Raw genomic sequence first — 22,054 nt, forward strand, 5'->3', positions numbered from 1 at the left:
TCATTATTTTATGGCTCTGAGAGGTTTCATTTTGGTGCCAACTGACATTTAGTGACTTCACAGGCTTGGAAGAAGGACATTGCTGGCACTTTTCTGAGCACACTTCTGAATCAAGGCAGAGAAACTCTTTGCTGTTGCACATTTGTGCTCAGAGCCTTTGGCTTATTTTACAAATCATTTTGATTGTACATGAGACAAGAAATTGGCAAGGCAGGAACCTCTTCCTGACCCTGCAGCACAAACTTTGACCGGGGTCTTGCATTTCTGTATTACTTTTAGGTCTCCAAGCAGATTTCTAACAGCCTGCAGTAGCAGGCTTGGTGCAGTAGTGCTGCCAGAGAACCGTCTTGGTCACTGGCTGCACTCCCCAGCGTCATGTGCTTGACATGGTTCCTACCTTTTCCTCCCAGCATGTAACCCAGAAACATGCAGCACAGTTCAAAGACCTTCCTGCCCTCCTCATCGAGAGCTGACTGTCAGGAAGACTGAGTGCTGTGACAAATATGAGTGCACCTGCAACTGCACAAACTCAACCCTGAGCTGCCCCCTGGGATACCTCTCCAGATCTCTCACCAACGACTGCGGCTGTGTGTCAACCACCTGCATTCCAGGCAGGGTAAGAGGCATGAAGTGTCATTCCCACAGATGGGAGCAGCTTTCATGCATGGAGTGACAGCACCAAAGTCAGTGGGAAGCTAGGTATTACCTGAAGGGAGGTTGTTGCCAGGTGGGGGTTGGTCTCTTCTCCCAGGCAACCAGCTCCAGAACAAGAGGACACAGTCTCAAGCTGTGCCAGGGGATTTTAGGCTCGAGGTGAGGAGAAAGTTCTTCCCAGAAGGAGTGATTGGCCATTGGAATGTGCTGCCCAGGGAGGTGGTGGAATCCTTGTCCCTGGAGGTGTTCAAGAGGGGATTGGATGTTGCACTTGGTGCTACGGTCTAGTAGTCATGAGGTGTTGGGTGACAGGTTGGACTTGATCTTTGAGGGCTTTTCCAATCTTGTTGATTCTATGATTTCCTGTGTTAATTGTTGTGTTCTACAGGTGTGTGTGCACAACAGCATTGTCTACCCCATCAGGACAACCTGGGAAGATGGTTGCAGGGAATGCTCTTGCACTGATGTGAGGGATGATGTTACAGGACTTCAGGTGATGGAGTGTCATGCCAAAGCGTGCGACACGTTCTGCTCCCAGGTGAGTAACAATACAAAGCAGTGCCTTAGCCAGCAGGGTCCTGATGGGTGTCTGAAGTGATTTTAAACCTGTTTAGACCAACTAGAAGAAAAACAGAAAGTAAGTATTGTATCAGGGAATGAGCTTGGGAACTGAGCCTAAGAGTGCCTGACTTTATCTTAGGGTCATATCCTACTGCCAAGGAAATCAGTGACGAGTCACTTTTACACTGCAATAGGAGGAGAGCTGCATTCTGAGGTGCCTGCCATTTGCACCACTTGCACAATAAGTGCTCACAGAATCACAGAATATATCTGGTTGGAGGAGATCATCCAGTCCAACCCTCAAGCCATCACTGAAGGGTCAATACTAAATCATATCCCTACACACCAGATCCACACAGTGCTTCAATACTCCCAGGGATGGCTCCAGCACTGCCCTGGGCAGACCATTCCAATGTTTGAGGAACCTTCCAGTGAAGAAATATTTCCTAATATCCAGCCTGAACCTCCCCTGGTGCATTGTAACCATTTTCTCTGGTCCTGTCACTTGTCATAAAGGAGAAGAGGCTACCTCCTCCTTGCTCCAACCTCCCCTCAGATGATTGTAGAGAGTGATGAGATCTCCCTTCAGCCTCCTCTTCTCCAGACTGAACCACCCCAGCTCCCTTGGCTGCTCCTCATATGTCATGAGCTCTAGGCCCTTCATGAACCTTCTCTGGACATGCTCATGATGTCTGAAGTTCAATTTCAAATGACTGATTTAACTTCAGTTCACTTTCTGAAGAGAACATTTCAGACCTGCCTATAGCTCAGCTCTGCCTACCATAGTGACACTACATACTGTGGCCTTCATTGTACTCTGACTTCTGCTGCATGCTACCAAATTATGTGGTCTGCTTTTGGAAGACCACAAAGGAATTATGAGGATGTCTCTGCTGACTGCAGATACGTTGGATTAGATGACCATTGTAGGTCCCTTCCAACCCAAACCACTCTATGATTCTGTGACAAACTCAGCTGATATCTTGTGTCAAGACATGCTAAGGAAAAAGAGTGGGTGTTGCATTTAATTGAACCCATTCCACAGCTCTCTGAGGAGGTTGATGGCAAATACAGACATCTCACTTGCAAACCAGGAGGGGGTTTGCTTCATTCTTTGTCACAGTCCTCTTCTATGTGTCTCAACATGAGAAAGCAAGCTGCAATCGTTGCATGTGCCACAAGGAGGAGAGATGCCTTATTTCTGGAGCTTCAGAACTGACTTCTCTGAGATTGCATCACAGAAAATAACAGAGTCACAGAATGTTAGGGGTTGCAAGGGACCTTGAAAGATCATCCAGTCCAACCCCCCTAGAGCAGGTCACACAGGAATACATCCAGGCAGGCTTTGAATATCTCCAGAGAGGGAGACTCCACAACCCCTCTGGGCAGCCCGTTCCAGTGTTCTGCCACCCTCACAACAAAAAAGGTTTTTCCTCCTGTTTCCATGGAACTTTCTATGCCTTAACCTCCACCCATTGTCCTGTCATTGGGCATCACCAAGCAGAGCCTGGCTCCATCCTCTTGGCACTCACCCTTTACATATTTGTAAACTTGAATGAGGTCGCCCCCTGGTCTCACATTCTCCAAGCTACAGAGCCTCAGCTCCCTCAGTCTCTCCTTGTAAGGAAGATGTTCCACTCCTGTCACCACTTTTGTGGCTCTGCACTGGAGTCTTTCAAGCAGTTCCCTGAGGTCCTTCTTGAACTGAGGGGCCCAGAACTGGACACAAGTTTCCAGATGCAGCCTCACCAGGGCAGAGTGGAGGGGCAGGAGAACGTCTAATAACCACAGCCCTTCTGGCACACTGCTGGCTCATATTCAGTTACTTGTCATCCAGAGGGATCTGGACAAGCTGGTGAGGTGAGCCCAGGTGAACCTCATGAGGTTCAACAAGAGCAAGTGCAGGATTCTGAACCTGGGTCACAACAATCCTCACTATCGATACAGGCTGGGGGATGGGGGGATAGAAAGCAGCCCTGTGGAAAAGGTCTTGGGAATGCTGATGGATGAGAAGCTGGCCATGAGCAGACAGTGCGAGCTTGCAGCTCAGAATGGCAATGGCAGCCTGGGCTGCATCAAAAGCAGCGTGGCCAGAGATGGAGAGAGGGGATTCTGCCACTTTGCCCTGCTCTGGTGAGACCTCACCTGCAGGGCTGTGCCCAGCTCTGGAGCCCTCAATACAGGAAGGACATGGACCTGATGGAGAAGGTCCAGAGGAGGGCCATGAAAATGATCAAGGGGTTGGAGCAGCTCTGCTACAAGCACAGGCTGAGGGAGCTGGGGTTGTTCAGCCTGGAGAAGAGAAGGCTCCAGGCAGACTGGAGATTCCGCTTTCAGCATTTCTAGTGGATTCTCATGCACCCTACTGGGTTTTCATTAGTTTACTCCTCCTTAAAATCTTGTGTGCATTTTAATTCCTGAGTTTTGACATGGTGTTAACCCCTTAACAGAATGCTGAGCTCCTCCTTTGTTTCCTATTGCTGGATGAGTGAGTTGCTTTCTTTTCTCCTGCAGGGTTACAAGTACGTTGTGCAAGAAGGAGAGTGTTGTGGGAGATGCCAGAAGACTGCCTGTGAGGAGCAGCTGTTCTGGTCTCGGGGTGATGCAGATTCTCGTCTACATGAGGTGAGGCAGCAGTGGTCTGGACACTTCCACTTCTATCATGAGTGCCCTGCAACTGTTTTGCAGCCCATGGAAGGAGGTGAACAAGGCAGGAGCTGTTTCTATAGGAGCTGTTTCTTCTATACAACAAGGTGAAGAGCAGATTTAGGTTGGGTGTCAGGAAAAAGTTCTGCACCATAAGGGTGGTAGGACACTGCAACCAGTTGCTCAATGAAGTAGTTGAAGCCCCATCCCTGGAGATACTCAAAGTGAGGTTTGACAGAGCTCTGGGCAACCTGATCTACTCAAGGATGCCCCTGATCACCGCAGAGATGGTTGGACTAGATGACCTTGCAGGTCACTTCCAACCCACACCGTTCTATGATTCTACAGATTTAAATGTAGTTAATAGTGCCTTTTCTTCTTCAAAGCTTATTTCACCTGCACCTTTATTGTTCACCTTAAGGATGCTCCTGGGAGTCTTACACTCTACCAACCAAGAAGCAGACTGTTATCTTGGAGACTGGATGAGGCACTTGGTGCCATGGTTTAGTTGATAAGATGGTGTTGGGTGATAAATTGGACTTGATGATCTCAAAGGTCTTTTCCAACCTGCTTAATTCTATTCTATTCTATTCTATTCTATTCTATTCTATTCTATTCTATTCTATTCTATTCTATTCTATTCCATTCCATTCCATTCCATTCCATTCCATTCCATTCCATTCCATTCCATTCCATTCCATTCCATTCCGCTTTTCACAGAAAGAGAGATTGGCCATTGGAATGTGCTGCCTAGGGAGGTGGTGGAGTCACCATCCCTGGAAGTGACTGGATGAGGCACTTGGTGCCATGGTTTAGTTGATTAGATGGTGTTGGGTGATAGGTTGGACTTGATGATCTCAAAGGTCTTTCCCAACCTGGTCTGGTCTGGTCTATTCCATTCTACTCTACTCTACTCTATTCTACACTATTTTACTCCTATTCTATTCTATTCTATTCTATTCTATTCTATTCTATTCTATTCTATTCTATTCTATTCTACTCTACTCTACTCTACTCTACTCTACTCTACTCTACTCTGTTCTATTCTATTCTATTCTATTCTATTCTATTCTATTCTATTCCCATTCCATTTCCATTCTATTCCATTCCATTCCATTCCATTCCATTCCATTCCATTCCATTCCATTCCATTCCATTCCATTCCATTCCGCTCTTCACAGAAAGAGAGATTGGCCATTGGAATGTGCTGCCCAGGAAGGTGGTGGAGTCACCATCACTGGAGGTGACTGGATGGGGCACTTGGTGCCATGGTTTAGTTTATTAGATGGTGTGGGTGATAGGTTGGACTTGATGCTCTCAAAGGGCTTTTCCAACCTGCTTAATTCTGAATCTATACAAACTGATTGTCACAGCCAGGATTTGTGGAGCACTGCTGACTGACAGGTTGCTCCTGGCACAGCAAATGCACTTTTAGCAAACCAGCATGTTGGCTGTGGTGGCTTTCCCTCTCTCCAGTGGCACAAATTCTACTGCCTGTGCTTGACCATTTTGCCATTCCTCACCAGGTTGGCACGGAGTGGAGGTCCCCCTTCAACCCTTGCATTATCAATGAGTGTGTCCGGGTGAACAACGAGGTCTTCGTGCAGCAGAAGAATCTTTCTTGCTCTCAGATGGATGTCCCTGACTGTCCAGAGGGAACTGAGCTGCGGTGTGACCAAGTAATAGACTGCTGCCCTTCCTGCAGATGTGGTAAGGCTTTGTGTGTGACCAGTGCAGAATGAATCAGCTCCTGTTCCTCAGCAGCAATTTCAAACCTGTGCATTATCCAAGTACTGCACTGCCTTGAAGCTCTCCTCTGTCATTTTGGCATTGAACACAATACCTCCTGCTGCTCTTATTTTCTCTTTCCACCTGACACTCACTGTTTCTTCCTGAGCTGCTAACTGTTGAAGATACACTGCATTGCTTAGAGAGATCATAGACTCATAGAATCAATAAGGTTGGAAAAGTCCTCAAAGATCAAGTCCAACCTGTCACCCAACACCTCATGATTACTAAACCATGGCACCAAGTGCCACATCCAATCCCTTCTTGAATACCTCCAGGGATGGTGACTCCACCACCTCCCCAGGCAGCACATTCCAATGGCCAACCTCTCTTTCTATGAAGAACTTTCTCCTCAGCTCCAGCCTAAACTTCCCCTGGCACAGCTTGAGGCTGTGTCCTCTTGTTCTGGTGCTGGTTGCCTGGGAGAAGAGACCAGCCCCCACCTGGCTACAACCTCCCTTCAGGTAGTTGTAGACAGCAGTAAGGTCTCCCCTGAGCCTCCTCTTCTCCAGGCTAAGCAACCCCAGCTCCCTCAGCCTCTCCTCACAGGGCTTGTGCTCGAGGCCTCTCACCAGTCTGTCAGATGTACCAGTCTGTGTGGTTACAGCTCTAGCCTGCACTGTTAAGCATTTAAATGAGGTCTTGACATGCTTTTGGCCTAAGAATTGTAGAATCATAGAATCTCAAGTTGGAAGGGGCCCTGATGATTCAGTGCTCTCCTCAGTGCATGGTATACCAGAAAGTTGCAGAGGGACTGCTTCCAAAGGCCTGCAGTGATAGGATGAGGGGCAATGGTCTGAAATTAAAGAAGAGCAGATGTAGATTGGATGTTAGGAACAGGTTCTTTGCCAGGAGGGTGGTGGAAGACTGCAACAGCTTGCCCAGGGAGGCAGCTGAGGTCCCATCCCTGGAGATATTCAAAGTGAGGCTGGACAAGGCTCTGAGCATCCTGCTCAGTGCAGTTGAGTTGGACTAGATGACCTTTGGTGGTCCCTTCCAACCCAGACCATTCTATGATTCTATGATTCTATGATTCCATGATTCTATGATTCCATGATTCCATGATTCCATGATTCTATGATTCTATGAACAGGGAGTTTGCATGCAGCCATGCTGTCTTCTCTATGTCTCTGGGAATTTCTGGCTGTAGGAAACTAGCAAAAGACTTGGGTCAAAAGTCCAGATCAGAAGATTTGGCTAATTGGCCTCAGTCTGGGCAGACTTTCAGTCATGTCTAATTCACAGGAATATATGCAACCAAAAAGAGGAGGGGAGATAAAACACTGCATCTTGCAGAAAACCTGACTGCATCTTTAGAGAGTGCCAGTCTTGAACTGGAGGTGAAAATTACTGTTGTGCCATTGACTGTTAAAAAACAACTCAGCAAGACTATTTGGGGGAGGGGGAGGGTGGACTTAAGGACAGCTCTGACAAATGGCTACCTTTCAAGGTATAACTTAAGAGGGCTCATTTGTGCCTCTTTGCAGTGAAACTGGAGCTAAATAACTTCAGCTGGAACTGAAAAACTTGGTAATGTCCTGACAGTGTTAAATGGAATATTGTCTTCTTTTTCAGTGCCCCTGAATGGCTGTCCTTTGAATGGCACTGTTATTGGGGTAAGACTTCCTTCCTTTCATGTGCTGTGATGGTGAGATATTTCAGATACATGAATGAGCTTATGAAGACCACAAGCTTGCCAGAATGCACATGACATGCAGGGCAGCTTTGTTCAGAAGCTACAGGCTGGGGTCGGAGTGGCTGGAGAGCTGCAAACAGAAAGGGACCTGGGGGTGCTGATAGACAGGTGGCTGAACATGAGCCAGCAGTGTGCCCAGGTGGTCAAAAAGGCCAGTGGCATCCTGGCCTGCATCAAGAATAGTGTGACCAGCAGGAGCAGGGAAGTTATTGTGCCCCTGGACTCTGCATTGGTTAGGCCACACCTTGAGTCCTGTGTCCAGTTCTGGGCTGCTCAGCTTAAGAAGGACATTGAGACACTTGAATGTGTCCAGAGAAGGGCAACAAGGCTGGGGAGAGGCCTTGAGCACAGCCCTGTGAGGAGAGGCTGAGGGAGCTGGGGTTGCTTAGCCTGGAGAGGAGGAGACTCAGGGGAGACCTTCTTGCTCTCTGCAACTACCTGAAGGGAGGTTGTAGCCAGGTGGGGATTGGTCTCTTCTCCTAGGCAACCAGCACCAGAACAAGAGGACACAGTCTCAAGCTGTGCCAGGGGAAGTTTAGGCTGGAGGTGAGGAGAAAGTTCTTCCCAGAGAGAGTTGTTAGCCATTGGAATGGGCTGCCCAGGAAGGTGGTGGAGTCACCATTCCTGGAAGTGTTCAAGAGGGGATTGGACGTGGCACTTGGTGCCATGGTTTAGTAGGCATGAGGTCTGTGGTGCCAGGTTTGACTTGATGATCTTTGAGGTCTTTTCCAACCTTGTTGATTCTATGATTCTGTGATTCTTCAAGTGAAACCTTGAGGTAGAAGCAGTGGCAAGGGGCACAGTTCATGACCCTGCTGCAGTCTTCCTTCATGACTGTATCTGTGTAAAATGAAGAGAGAGATATTTCCTTATCTTGAGAGGATTCTTGAGAAAAGTGCTTAGAAACTGTGGTAATCTGTGCTGTGTAATGACTTACAGGCTACCAAACAGGCAGGAAACTATCTGTGAGGGATAATCTCAGAAATGATCCTTGCCCACTTCAGGGAAGCAAAAAGAACTTCCCCTATTCTACCTAGAGGATAAAGGAGATTAAAAAATGCATGGAGAGTCTTGCTCCACCTGTGCAGAAGCAGGGGTATCCCTCCTTGGCTATTAGCAGGAACAGGAAAGCTGAGCTTCCTCACTATTTGACCTCTATCCCCTCTCAAGATCCTTGCTGATATGCCCTCAGAGGAAATGTTTTCCTCAACTGCATATTTAACGGGCAGATTAAGACACGTTTGACCCAGCCCACGGCAGTGGGAATGATGGGAGCTAAGCATCTGATCTCATTTATGTCGAATTTATCTTTGGAGAGCTCTGTCAATTGTCCATTGTTTCCCTAAATCCATATTCTGGCAGCACCTCTGGTGTCAAACTGCTCTAAATATTCTCAGCATCCCCCAGGGAAAGAGGTCCTCTTTAGTCATTTAACCTTAACTTTTAACCTACGCCTCCCTGCCTTGCCAATGTATGGCTTCTTCATTTATTTGAAAGGCAACTTTACACAACTCTCTTTGGGCTTGGAGTTATGGCAGAGGGAACCTTTCTCCATCCATTTCTTCTGGGTTTGACATATTGTATGGTATCTGTTTTTAATAGCTGACAAGCATAGGTTTATCAGTTTCCTACAGATAAAGCCCTGTCGTCAAGTATCCATCACTGTATGTGGTGATTGCTTCCCTGCAGAATGAAATCCAAGGAATGACTCTGGCTTTCTCTGTCACCACAACGAGAGAAGGGTTTTAAAGTGGTAGAACCTGAAATAATCTGCTTTTTTTTTTTTGTTGTATGTTGTCAAAATGAATCGTGGTGTTTGAAAGCCAGCTGCATCCTGGGCTGCATCGAGGGAAGTGTGGCCAGCAGGCTGAGGGAGGTGACTCTCCCCCTATGCACTGCTCTGGTGAGACCCCTCCTGGAGTACTGTGTCCTGTTCTGCAGCCCTGAGTACAGGAAGGATCTGGAGGTGCTGGAAGGTGTCCAGAGAAGGGCCATGAGGATGAGCAGAGGGCTGGAGCTGCTCTGCTATGAGGACAGACTGAGAGAGTTGGGGTTGTTCAGTCTGGAGAAGAAAAGGATCTGAGGAGACCTTATTGTGGCCTTCCAGTATCTGAAGGGGGCTACAAGAAAGCTGGGGAGGGACTTAGGGTGTCAGGGAGTGATAAGACTAGGGGGGAATAGATTCAAGCTAGAGGAGGGGAGATTTAGATTAGACATCAGGAAGAAGTTCTTCCCCATGAGGGCAGTGAGACACTGGTACAGGTTGCCCAGGGAGGTGGTGGAAGCCTCATCCCTGGAGGTTTTTAAGGCCAGGCTGGATGTGGCTCTGAGCAACCTGATCTAGTGTGAGGTGTCCCTGCCCATGGCAGGGGGGTTGGAACTGGATGATGTTTGAGGTCCCTTCCAACCCTGACAATTCCGTGATAGAAACCATACTTGTAGAGAATGTCATAGAGTATAGTGGCTGCTAACTCCTGCCACCTCCTGCTATAGAGGACATGCATACAAATATTTTATGTTGCAGAGAGATCAGCACCAGAACAAGAGGACACAGTCTCAGGCTGCACTAGGGGAGGTTTAGGCTGGATGTTAGGAAGAAGTTCTATACAGAGAGAGTGATTGCCCTTGGAATGGGCTGCCTGGGGAGGTGGTGGAGTCACCATCACTGGAGGTGTTCAGGAGGAGACTTGATGGGGTGCTTGGTGCCATGGTTTAGTTGTTTAGGTGAGTTGGATTGGTTGATAGGTTGGACATGATGATCTTGAAGGTCTCGTCCAACCTGGTCTGGTCTATCCTATCCTATCCTACCCTATCCTATCCTATCCTATCCTATCCTATCCTATCCTATCCTATCCTATCCTATCCTATCTTTCTAGCATTCCATTCTTTCATGAATGACTTTCATGAATTACTTTTATTTTTGCTTTTCCAACCTGATCTGCCAAGTGAAGCCTTTTTCCTATTTTTTTTTTCCCCCCAATTGTTTTAAATGATTGTAAACTACTTTAAAACAAAGGATAATCATATTTGGACACCATCTGTCACCCTGCAGTGTGTATACATTGAAAACTGAAATATTACCATTATACACTTAAAAATATATTACCATAATATATACTTTAAAGAAAAACAATCATAGACTCATAGAATTTTTAAGGTTGGAAGGGACCTCAAGGATCATCTAGTTCCAATCCCCCTACCACAGGCAGGGACACCTCACGCTAGAGTAGGTTGCTCACAGCCACATCCAGCCTGGCCTTCAAAACCTCCAGGGATGAGGCTTCCACCACCTCCCTGAGCAACCTGTGCCAGGTTACCTTTTAAGGAATGAATTCATAAAGTGTTTCAGCTGCCACAAAGCTGCAGTTTTAATCCTTCTTCATTCTTCTTGGGCTATAGAGAAAAGCTCTCCTTAATTTAGGGGGTTTATTCTTTGAACAGGGTTTTAGGAAATGTATTCTTGTTCTTCCTGTCGTCTCATCAAACCCTGCCTGTGCAGGATTTTGAGTGTGTAGGTAGGCCCCAGCTGCCCCACTGCTTCTGTGCTCCTGCTGTCACAAGTGTTAAGCATACTGAAGTTAGCATGTAGCAATGCAGTCACCAAAATATTTTCTCAGAGGATGGAGAGTGTGAAATTCGAGTTGACATATAATCTTGGAAGACTTCTAAACCAAGTAGCCTTCTCTTTCTCTCTTCCTTCCTTTCTCTCTTTCTTTCTTTCTCTCTCTTTCTTTCTTGCTTTCTTTCTTCCTTTCTTCCTTTCTTCCCTTCTTTCTTCCTTTCTTCCTTTCTTTTTCTTTCTCTTTTTTCTTCCTTCTTTCTTTCTCTTTCTTTCTTTCTTTCTTTCTTTCTTTCTTTCTTTCTTTCTTTCTTTCTTTCTTTCTTTCTTTCTTTCTTTCTTTCTTTCTTTCTTTCTTTCTTTCTTTCTTTCTTTCTTTCTTTCTTTCTTTCTTTCTTCTTTCTTTCTTTCTTTCTTCTTTCTCTTTCTTTCTTTCTCTTTCTTTCTTTCTTTCTTTCTTTCTTCTTTCTCTTTCTTTCTTTCTTTCTTTCTTTCTATTTCTTTCTTTCTTTCTTTCTTTCTTTATTTATTTCTTTCTTTCTTTCTTTCTTTCTTTCTTTCTTTCTTTCTTTCTTTCTTTCTTTCTTTCTTTCTTTCTTTCTTCTTTTCCTTTCTTTCTTTCTTCTTTTTCTTTCTTTCTTTCTTTCTTCTTTCTCTTTCTTTCTTTCTCTCTCTCTTTCTCTCTCTCTTTCTCTCTCTCTCTTTCTCTCTCTCTTTCTCTCTCTCTCTTTCTTTCTTTCTTTCTTTCTTTCTTTCTCTCTCTCTCTCTTTCTCTCTTCCTCCCTCTCTTCCTCTCTCCCTCCTTTCTTTCCTCACTCTCTTCTCTTTTCTTCTCTCTCTTCTTTTTCCCCCCTCTTTTCTCTCCTTCCCCTTAAAAAAATACCCCCCCCCCTATTAAATGAGGTTCTATACAAAATGAATGAACTTTTCAATTAAGCTAGCTTCACTTAATGATGTCTTATAAATCAAATACCTATGTGTCTGAAAGCTTTTGAGCAGCTGGCCTTACCACAGCTTTTGTCTCATGCTATTCTCTACTTCAATGACTGTTCCAGAGGTCTGGTCAGGAAGGAAGATGTGGTGCTCACAGAAATGTATACTTCCTGGATTTCAAAAACCTTTCTTCTGGGTCCTTTAAGATTAAGTTTCAAGTTTCATTTTGTACCAAGGGAAAACTTTGCTCTGTTAACTCATTCACTGAATGGTTCCAAGCTTTGAGTCTTTTACTGCAGTTCTGCTAACCGACTGAGTCCTTAATCCTTTGACTATTTTTTTTCTGCCTTGTATCTGGTTACCAATATTATATTGCAGTAATTTGGTGTATTGCATTCACTCCACTGCTCCTAACAATGCTGTGGGCTTTAACTGCAGCCTTGCAAGCAGGTGGCTGCATTTACCAAAAGGATTATCTGTATCACTCATCTGTTTTCCCAGGCTTTTACTGAGTGGCATATTTGGGAAAGATGTCTGAGTAGATGTGGGCTTTAGGCAGGTTATTTTGGGTGCACTGAGTAACTCTGGGGTAGCAGATGTTGACTTTTCCTTCTAAGCTAGCCAAGAAAACACACCACAGGTGTATTATATAAAGGGGAGGAAAAAAAGCTTTATCAACCCATTGCTTCATGCAGTTCTGTCATGCTAAGCTCTGTCTGTTCACAGAAAGCCATTGTTAAAGCCATTTGCATGCTGATGCCTAAATGCATTAAATAAACACCACAGAACTAAGGTGGTTCAAGGTAAGACCTTCCTCTATACAGAAATTCAAGGCACTTCTGTATGAGTTAACTTCAACATGTCTCTAGCAGGCCCTGTGCTCCTGCTCATGAGAATGGCTTCATAATAAATTCAGCCCTGTGAGGAGAGGCTGAGGGAGCTGGGATTGTTTAGCCTGGAGAAGAGGAGGCTCAGGGGAGACCTTCCTGCTGTCTACAACTACCTGAAATGTTTACCATTGTTTAGAATCACAGAGTCATAGAATCAGTAAGGTTGGAAAAGACCTCAAAGATCATCAAGTCCAACCTGTCACCCAACACCTCATGACTACTAAACCATGGAACCAAGTGCCACATCCAATCCCTTCTTGAACACCTCCAGTGATGGTGACTCCACCACCTCCCTGGGCAGCACATTCCAATGGCTAACAACTCTCTCTGTGAAGAACTTTCTCCTCACCTCCAGCCTAAACCTCCCCAGTCTCATTGCCCTTCTCAGGACACATTCAAGAGTCTTGATGTCCTTCTTAAATTGAGGGGCCCAGAACTGGACACAGGACTCAAGGTGTGGCCTAACCAGTGCTGAGTCCAGGGGCACAATGACCTCCCTGCTCCTGCTGGCCACACTATTCTTGATGCATGCCAGGATGCCATAGGCCCTCTTGGCCACCTGGACACACTGCTGGCTCATGTTCAGTCATCTGTCAATCAGTACCCCCAGGTTCCTTTCTGTTTGGCTGCTCTGTGTTTTGGCTAAGTCTAACTTCTCTGCTCCTTGTCCCTTTTCTACAGGGGTGTAAGGGGGAGGCAGGCAGGGAAGAAGAAGCCAGTAGCTTCCCCTGGTCTCTGCCCAGGGGGCTTCTTGTGCTGTTTATTAATTGTAAATCTCTGTAAATATTGTAAATCCTGTATATTTTGTTCATATCTATTGCATTTCATTGTAGGTTGTAATTTTGCCTGTAAATACAGCTTTCATTTGCTTCCAGCTGAGCTGGTCTGACAAATTTAATGTTGGGGGTTGGGGGGAATGTCCAACCCATCACACAGCTGCCAATACGTTGGGTCCCTGGGCAGCAGGGTCATTGGCTTTCCCTTTTGTTTGTTTTCTCTTGTAAAGAACTGCAGTGCAAGATTTGATATAAGAGGTTTGACCTAGAGGAAAGTGGTCATTTTAAATGTGAGTTTTGCTGGGTGACTCACAAAAGTGGTTCTGATGTTTCAGCCCTGGAGACGCCTGATGGTGGATCCCTGCACGACGTGCCTCTGCTCTGCCCAGTCCACGTCTGCTCGCAGATACACCCTGACCTGCACAAAGTTAACCTGTGAGCCCTGCCCAACAGTAAGTGAGAGTGCTCTGGATGCTCTGGTGAAAGCCTCTCTCTGATGAGGAGGTGCTGTTCTTCACTGCACACAACAGTTCACGTTCTGTATAACCCTGAGAGGTGCTGCCTTTCTTCAGGGTCTCCTGAGAAGTCATGGCCCTCTGTTCTTCCTTCCCTGAATTAGGTGAACCACAGCAACTGTGAGCTAAACCCATGGGGTAGGAAAGGTAACTTTGCATAGTCAGGGCTACAGGCACATTTTATTGTGTATTTTAAACTAGCTTTAGGGGAAAATTTGGTTTGACAAACCATCTGCAAGAGCACTGCTCTGTCTCTTTGCCTATAGTATTATCTGTCCCTCCACAGAAAGGACAAGAGGAACTGCTCTGTCTCCTTGCCTACAGTATTATCTGTCCCTCCAGGGAAGGGACAGCAAGAGGAACTGCTCTGTCTCCTTGCCTACAGTATTATCTGTCCCTCCAGGGAAAGGACAGCAAGAGGAACTGCTCTGTCTCTTTGTCTATAGTATTATCTGTCCCTCCAGAGAAAGGACAAGAGGAACTGCTCTGTCTCCTTGCCTACAGTATTATCTGTCTCTCCAGGGAAAGGACAGCAAGAGGAACTGCTCTGTCTCCTTGCCTACAGTATTATCTGTCCCTTCAGGGAAAGGACAGCAAGAGGAACTGCTCTGTCTCCTTGCCTATAGTATTATCTGTCCCTCCAGGGAAAGGACAGCAAGAGGAACTGCTCTGTCTCCTTGCCTATAGTATTTTCTGTCCCTCCAGGGAAAGGACAAGAAGACCTGTTCTGTCTACTTGCCTATAGTATTTTCTGTCTCTCCAGGGAAAGGACAGCAAGAGGAACTGCTCTGTCTCCTTGCCTATAGTATTTTCTATCCCTCCAGAGAAAGAACAGCAAGAGGCACTGCTCTGTCTCTTTGCCTATAGTATTTTCTGTCCCTCCAGGGAAAGGACAAGAAGACCTGTTCTGTCTACTTGCCTATAGTATTTTCTGTCTCTCCAGGGAAAGGACAGCAAGAGGAACTGCTCTGTCTCCTTGCCTATAGTATTTTAGCAAGAGGCACTGCTCTGTCTCTTTGCCTATAGTATTATCTGTCCCTCCAGGGAAAGGACAAGAAGACCTGTTCTATCTACTTGCCTATAGTATTCTCTGTCTCTCCAGGGAAAGGACAGCAAGAGGAACCACTGTGTTTCCCTGACTATGGTATTATCTGTCCCTCCAGGGAAATAACAGCAAAAGGAACTGCTCTGCCTCCTTGCCTATACTATTGTCTGTCCCTTCAGAGAAAGGACAGTTTCCAAGTGGGCTTATTAAGGCCTCTGAGCTTGTGTTTAAGAGCTGTGCAGCTACTCAAGGGAGGTTGCAGGTCTAGGTGTATCCCTTTGTAGCCATTGTGATGAACCTGTGGAGCTCAAGGAGGGGGGAGAAAAAACCCATCAAATCAGGTATGGAATATCTTCATTCCCCTAAGGCCAGTGAGGTTCACCTAGCTGTGACCTCTCCTGTCTCACATTTTATCCAGTATCCTGCATAAGAGATAAAATCATGGGTTGGGAGTAGATACTCTCTCAGGAGCACCTGCTTTCTACTGGATGTTGAATGTATGAAAGTAAATGCAGTTGTAATTGAAGTGCAGCCAATTGCTCACCAGGGGCACATTTTTGGTCATTTTCTGACCTATTTTAGCTGCTTCCCCCTTTGCCAGCACAGCAAGTTCACCTAAATAACAACCAACTCTCTTTTCTTCCAATGATTCCCTAGTAACCTCCCACTCTCCCCAAATTCTTTCTCTGTAACAAACATATGGGTAGCATGGATGGCTTCACACTCACCCAGGAAGTGTTTTGGTGCCCTAAAAATGTTCAGCTCATCCTAAAGCAGCTCTTGGCTATGTGTAGCAGCTGGAGATGTTACTCTGAGACACTTTATGTGTTAACTCAGCTCCTTTCTGGTTTATTTCTTTGTCCTTTCCCCTCCATACCTTTCTTCGTCCTTTCCCCTCCATACTTTTCTTCCTGCTCATTTTCCCATACTCCTTTCCTTGCCACTGTGTTATTTGTGGGGGTCCATTACTCCTCTTTTCTTTCTTTCCCTCCCTTTTCATTGTATTATGTTGTACCTTCTCTGATGCCTTATTTTTCTTGCCTCTCTTCTTTCATCATGCCATTTTCTGGTTTCTTCCCATCCTTCCACTCTTTCCATCCTTTCCACAGCTTGCCCTCTTCTCCTCTTTCCCTATCCATTCCTTACTGGTTGTCATCCCCCCTTTTTTCCCTACTTCCCATACTTCAAACTGCTTTTCCAAGTGGTATTGTGTAGCATTCATTAGCATGACACTGAACCTCCTGCAGACCACAAATGTCACTCCAAACATTTTAATGTTTCCTAGCCTCTCCTCCTGCCACATGTGGTTTGCTGGGCCTGACCTTGCAACTAGGCAAGGAATGCTGCATTCAGTGGATGCAGGAGGCTTTGTACTTAGAAATAAGCTTCTCTCCCTATTGCATAATAAAACCAGGGCAAGCATTCATGTCAGCCTTTAAACAGCAGAGAAGTATGCAACTAATTAGACTAAGCTACTCGATTCCTACTGCTCGCAGCAGCAGTTTGCTTCGTCCACTGGTTTTTGGTTTTAAACCCTCTACAAATAAGTGAAGGAAGCAGGCTTCAGACCAAATGAACCCAGCAAAATGCCCTTCACCTTCTAGAATTACAGAAGACAGGACACCTCTGGCTCTTGCTGTGGAAGATGTGTGCCCACTTCATGCACCATCAGGCTGAGAGATGGAAGGATAAAGTTCCTGAAGGTAAGCTTGAAGCGCTCTGTCTTTTATTTATGAGCAAATGCAACACAGCTTTCTGCTGAGCCCTAGGAAAGTTCTTTAATTGTTATTTTCCTCTGGAATCTCAGGATGGCTCCTCAAGAAAGTTCTTTTTATTTCCTTTGTACTTTGTAAATGAAAAAAAAAAAAAAGGAAGTCTTAATGCCAATTTGAGAGGGATGGTCCAGCATGAGCTGTAGCTGAATATGCATTCAAACTACTGAGAAAAAGTAAAAAACCAATCTGATTTTAAATGAGAAGTGGATAATTTAAGTTGAAAATGTGAATTTTGACATTGTTTTGTCCAGAGAAGGGCCAGGAGGATGATCAGAGGGCTGGAGCACCTCTCCTATGAGGACAGACTGAAAGAGTTGGGGCTGTTCAGTCTGGGGAAAAGAAGGCTCAGAGGTGACCTCATTGTGGCCTTCCAGTATCTGAAGGGGGCTACAAGAAGACTGGGGAGGGACTTCTCAGGATCTCAGGTAGTGATAGAACTAGGGGGAATGGAATGAAGCTGGAGGTGGGGAGATTCAGGCTGGACATGAGGAGGAAGTTCTTCCCCATGAGAGTGGTGAAGCCCTGGAATGGGTTGTCCAGGGAGGTGGTTGAGGCCCCATCCCTGGAGGTGTTTAAGCCCAGGCTGGATGAGGCTCTGGCCAGCCTGATCTAGTGTGGGGTGTCCCTGCCCATGGCAGGGGGGGTTGGAACGAGATGATCCTTGTGGTCCCTTCCAACCCTGACTGATTCTATGATTCTATGATAGATCTTAAACAGGAGGGGATCTTTTTTATCCCCCTGGTTTAAAACTAATCAGCTTGTCACATGAAACACCATATATAACATATTCTTTCATTCTGTTAATGATCTAAGTTTTAGGTGGGGAGAGTATGGGAAGAGCAATGAATGAGGTGAAGGGTCTACAGCACAAATCCTATGAGAGGTGGCTGAGGGAAATTGTTTAGCCTGGAGAAAAGGAGGCTGAGGGGAGACCTCGTTGCTCCTTGCAGCTCCCTGAGAGGAGGTTGTGGCAAGATGAGTGTCAGTTTCTTCTGCCATGTAAGGAATGACAGGAGGGGAGGAAACAGAATCATAGAATGGGAGGAGTTGGAAGGGCCCTTTAGGGATCATCTGATCTAATGTCTCTGCTAAAGCAGGTTCACCTAGACCAAGTTGCACAGGAACAGGTCCGGGTGGGTTTGGAACATTGCATCCACTTCTGGTGCCTGCAGCAAAAGAGGGACATGGAACTGCTGGAGAGAGTCCAGAGGAGGGATCAGAGGGATGAAGAACTTCCTCTGTGGTGACAGGCTGAGAGAGTTGGGACTGTTCAGCCTGAAGGAAACAAGGTCCTGGAGACACCTTGGAGCAGCCTTCCAGTACCTGAAGCAGGCTACAGGAGAGCTGGAGAGGGACATTTTACAAGGGCTTATAGTGACAGGATGAGAGGGAATGGATTGAAGCTTGAGAAGGGCAAATTTGGACTGGAGATCAGGAAGAAATTCTTTACAGTGAGGGTGGTGAGAATCAAATAATCAGAGAATCATGGAGGCTGGAAAAGACCCTTAAAATCATTGAGTGCAGCCATAACGCAGCTACCATGACCACTAAACCATCTCCTGAAACACCACATCTACAGCTTCTTGAACACTTCCAGGGATGGCAACTCCACCACCTCCCTGGGCAGCCTGTTCTAACCCCTCACCACTCTCTCAGGAAAGAATATTTTCCTGATGTCCAACCTAACCTTCCCCTGGCACAACTTAAACCCACTTCCTCTCATCCTATCGTTGGTTACTTCATCACCATGGTACATTAGGTAAATTTTAGGCTGGATGTTAGGAAGAAGTTCTTCCCAGAAAGAGAGATTGGCCATTGGAATGTGCTGCCCAGGGAGGTGGTGGAGTCACCATCACTGGAGGTGTTTAGGAAGAGACTGGAGGGAGTGCTTGGTGCCATGATTTAGTTGATTAGATGGTGTTGGGTGATAGGTTGGACTTTATGATCTCAAAGGTCTTTTCCAACCTGGTTTATTCTATTCTAGTCTAGTCTAGTCTATTTCTATTTCTATTTCTATTTCTATTTCTATTTCTATTTCTATTTCTATTTCTATTTCTATTTCTATTTCTATTTCTATTTCTATTTCTATTTCTATTTCTATTCTATTAATTGAAATTAAAGGAATTAAATCAAAGGAATTAGCTGATTCTACAGTATCCTGAAAGCTTTCTATCCTGTGTGGTTTCCATGCAAAGCTAACAGCAGCTCTTGTATCTTTCCAGTCCAATGAATCCCTTCAGGATGGCTGTGACAGTCACTCCTGCAGAGTAAATGAGAAAGGGGAATTTATCTGGGAGAGAAGAATCACTGGCTGCCCTCCCTTTGATTCCAGAAGATGTTTGGCTGAAGGAGTAAGTAGTGAAATGGGTCCTGTTGCCAGGTGTCCTTCTGGACTCTGTGGAGGTACCTTGTAGGCTGCCATTGGCCTTCTGGGCTGCAAGGGCACACTGTTGTCCAGCTTCTCATCCACCAGCACCTCCAAGTCCTTTCCTGCAGGGCTGCTCTCAATCTCATCATCCCCTAGCCCATGTTGATATCTAGGATTGCCCTTAGCTGTAAATAAGTGAAGAACCTTTTACTTTTTAACCAGAACTTCTGTGCTGGTTTGAGGCTTAACTGGAACTTAAGAGCTCAGATGAGGGCAAGGCTGAGAATCCCTCCCCTGCTCCCCCCTCCTCTTTCCCAATAGAGAGGAAAAGAAAGGGAAGGAGCAAATCCACCAAGCAATAAATTGGAGTTGGCTTGGAAGTAGAGGGGTAAAGAAATTTCATGTATATATATATATATAACAATAGCAGGTAGGGTTCACAAGGGTAAGGAGCAAGGATGGATGGGAGAAAAAAATAAGAATACAAAACCAGTCTCTTTGAAGAGGTGTGGAGGTAGCAGGAGGAAGAAGGATCAGGCCTGACCATATGGCAGAGAAGCAGGGAGCCACCAGCAATCCTCATCCAAGCAAAGGCAGGGCCCAAGAGACCTAATGGCTGCAGTATCCTCCTTTTTATAGCCTTGCTGGGCAGGGAGGGGGAGTGGAACAGACTAACTCAGTTTCCCAGGGAGAAAACCCCTGCAGGGAGGGCAATGCTCTCACAAGCCCTCCCCACTCTGCTTCCAGGATGGGTGTAACCCATCACAACTTCCCAAACTGAGCATTCTCTCCCTCCAAAAATCCCAAGAAACCTATTTCAGTGACAAAATCAGTAGGTTTCAGCTAGCTAGATGGGGAGATTTTAGGCCTTTTTAATTAAGAAAAACCTCCAAAGGTTTAAGTTTGGCTATTTAGTGCAGCAATGGCATCACCCTGCAGTATAAATATTCCTCCTCATGCCAGTTGAAAGCAAGATTTTCAGGTTGCTGACAAATGCAGTCACAAGTTCAACCCCCCAGACTGATGTGGAGATGGTTACTAGTGTAGATGTGTAGTTTTATTCAAGCTAACAATACCATTTTCTTGCCTTATGCTGTTTTAAACATCCCTCTGTGCTCTTCCAGCAGAGCAAAGGAGCATTGCTTGTGCTGAAATGAAAGTTTCCCCTTTCTTTTGTTCTTTCAGGGCAGAATTGCAAAAATTGGCAGTACCTGCTGTGACACATGTAAGTAAAGAAGCCAAGAAGGGCTGCAGCACCTCCACTATGAGGATAGGCAAAGGGAGCTGGGGTTGCTCAGCCTGGGAAGAGAAGACTCTGGGGGGACCTTAGAGCTGCCTTCTAACACCTAAAGGGATCCTACAGAAAGGCTGCAGAGGGACTTTTCATCAGGGTGTCTAGAGACAGGGCAAGGGGGAATGGTTTGAAGCTGAGGGAGAGTAGGTTTAGATTGGAGCTTAAGAAGGAATCATAGAATCATTAGGGTTGGAAGGGACTTCGGGGATCATCTAGTTCAGGAGCTCAAGGATCATCATCTAGGAGTTCTTCAGTACAAGGGTGGTGAGAATCTGCAATAAGCTGCCCAGGGAGGTTGTGGATGCCTCCACCCTGGGGGTATTGAAGGCCAGGCTGGATGAGGCCTTGAGAAGCTGAGTCTAGTTGAATGTGTCCAGAGAAGGGCAACAAAGCTGGGGAGGGGTCTGGAGCACAGCCCTGTGAGGAGAGGCTGAGGGAGCTGGGGTTGCTTAGCCTGGAGAAGAGGAGGCTCAGGGGAGACCTTCTTGCTGTCTACAACTACTTGAAGGGAGGTTGTAGCCACATGGGGGTTGGTCTCTTCTCCCAGACAAGCAGCACCAGAACAAGAGAACACAGTCTCAAGCTGTGCCAGGGGAAGTTTAGGCTGTATTTTAGGAGGAAGTTCTTCATAGAAAGAGAGATTGGCCATTGGAATGTGCTGCCCAGGGAGGTGGTGGAGTCACCATCCCTGGAGGTGTTTAGGAAGAGCCTGGATGGGGTGCTTGGTGCCATGGTTTAGTTGATTAGATGGTGTTGGTGATAGGTTGGACTCGATAATCTCGAAGGTCTCTTCCAACCTGGTCTCGTCTCATCTCGTCTGTTCTCTTCTTCTCTTCTCTTCTCTTCTCTTCTCTTCTCTTCTCTTCTCTTCTCTTCTCTTCTCTTCTCTTCTCTTCTCTTCTCTTCTCTTCTCTTCTCTTCTCTTCTCTTCTCTTCTCTTCTCTTCTCTTCTCTTCTCTTCTCTTCTCTTCTCTTCTCTTCTCTTCTCTTCTCTTCTCTTCTCTTCTCTTCTCTTCTCTTCTCTTCTCTTCTCTTCTCTTCTCTTCTCTTCTCCGCTATGCTACGCTACACTATTCTATCTGGTATGTCCCTTCCAACCCAAAGCATTATAGGTTTCTCTGGAAAAGCCTTGCATGGAAACTGTGGTGTGGGAGCTGCTGGATGACCAGCTGTGTGTTGCATAAGGTGCAGTTTCATGAACCAGAGATAAGCAGTGGGGTTAAAATGAGTCAATGACCAGGAATACCTTGTGACTGGGACACTTCTGTCCTGCTTTGTCCCCTAGAACACATGTTCTGACAGTACCCACAAGTGCCTAGGAAGGAACAGATACTCTCCTCATTTTCTGCAGCTGTTAATTATGAATGTTTTGCTTTATTGTTCAGCTCAAGATGAGAGGAACAGTGCTGCACACACAGGCTGACAAGTCACAACCCATGATACTGACTATGTGAGGCAACCACTTCATGAATAATCAATCGACTTCAAGTGAATTGTGTCCAGTTTTGGGCACCTCAATACAGGAGAGATTCGGAGGTGCTGGAGACAGTGCAG

At 46.0% G+C, this 22,054-nt stretch overlaps 1 protein-coding gene across 1 annotated transcript in view; it reads left to right on the forward strand.

The window, feature by feature from the left end:
- The window catches only part of VWF (von Willebrand factor), a 161,496-nt gene that overhangs the window by 136,077 nt on the left and 3,365 nt on the right, over window positions 1–22,054 (forward strand). Inside the window, exons 41-49 of the mRNA XM_054177869.1 lie at window positions 411–616; window positions 1,043–1,192; window positions 3,730–3,840; window positions 5,388–5,571; window positions 7,225–7,265; window positions 13,839–13,955; window positions 16,668–16,766; window positions 19,061–19,189; window positions 20,392–20,431. Coding sequence (XP_054033844.1) covers window positions 411–616; window positions 1,043–1,192; window positions 3,730–3,840; window positions 5,388–5,571; window positions 7,225–7,265; window positions 13,839–13,955; window positions 16,668–16,766; window positions 19,061–19,189; window positions 20,392–20,431 — 1,077 coding nt within the window. The remainder of the gene's footprint in view (window positions 1–410; window positions 617–1,042; window positions 1,193–3,729; window positions 3,841–5,387; window positions 5,572–7,224; window positions 7,266–13,838; window positions 13,956–16,667; window positions 16,767–19,060; window positions 19,190–20,391; window positions 20,432–22,054) is intronic.

The sequence above is a fragment of the Dryobates pubescens genome, chromosome Z (assembly GCF_014839835.1).
Source record: "Dryobates pubescens isolate bDryPub1 chromosome Z, bDryPub1.pri, whole genome shotgun sequence".
Lineage (NCBI taxonomy): Eukaryota > Metazoa > Chordata > Aves > Piciformes > Picidae > Dryobates > Dryobates pubescens.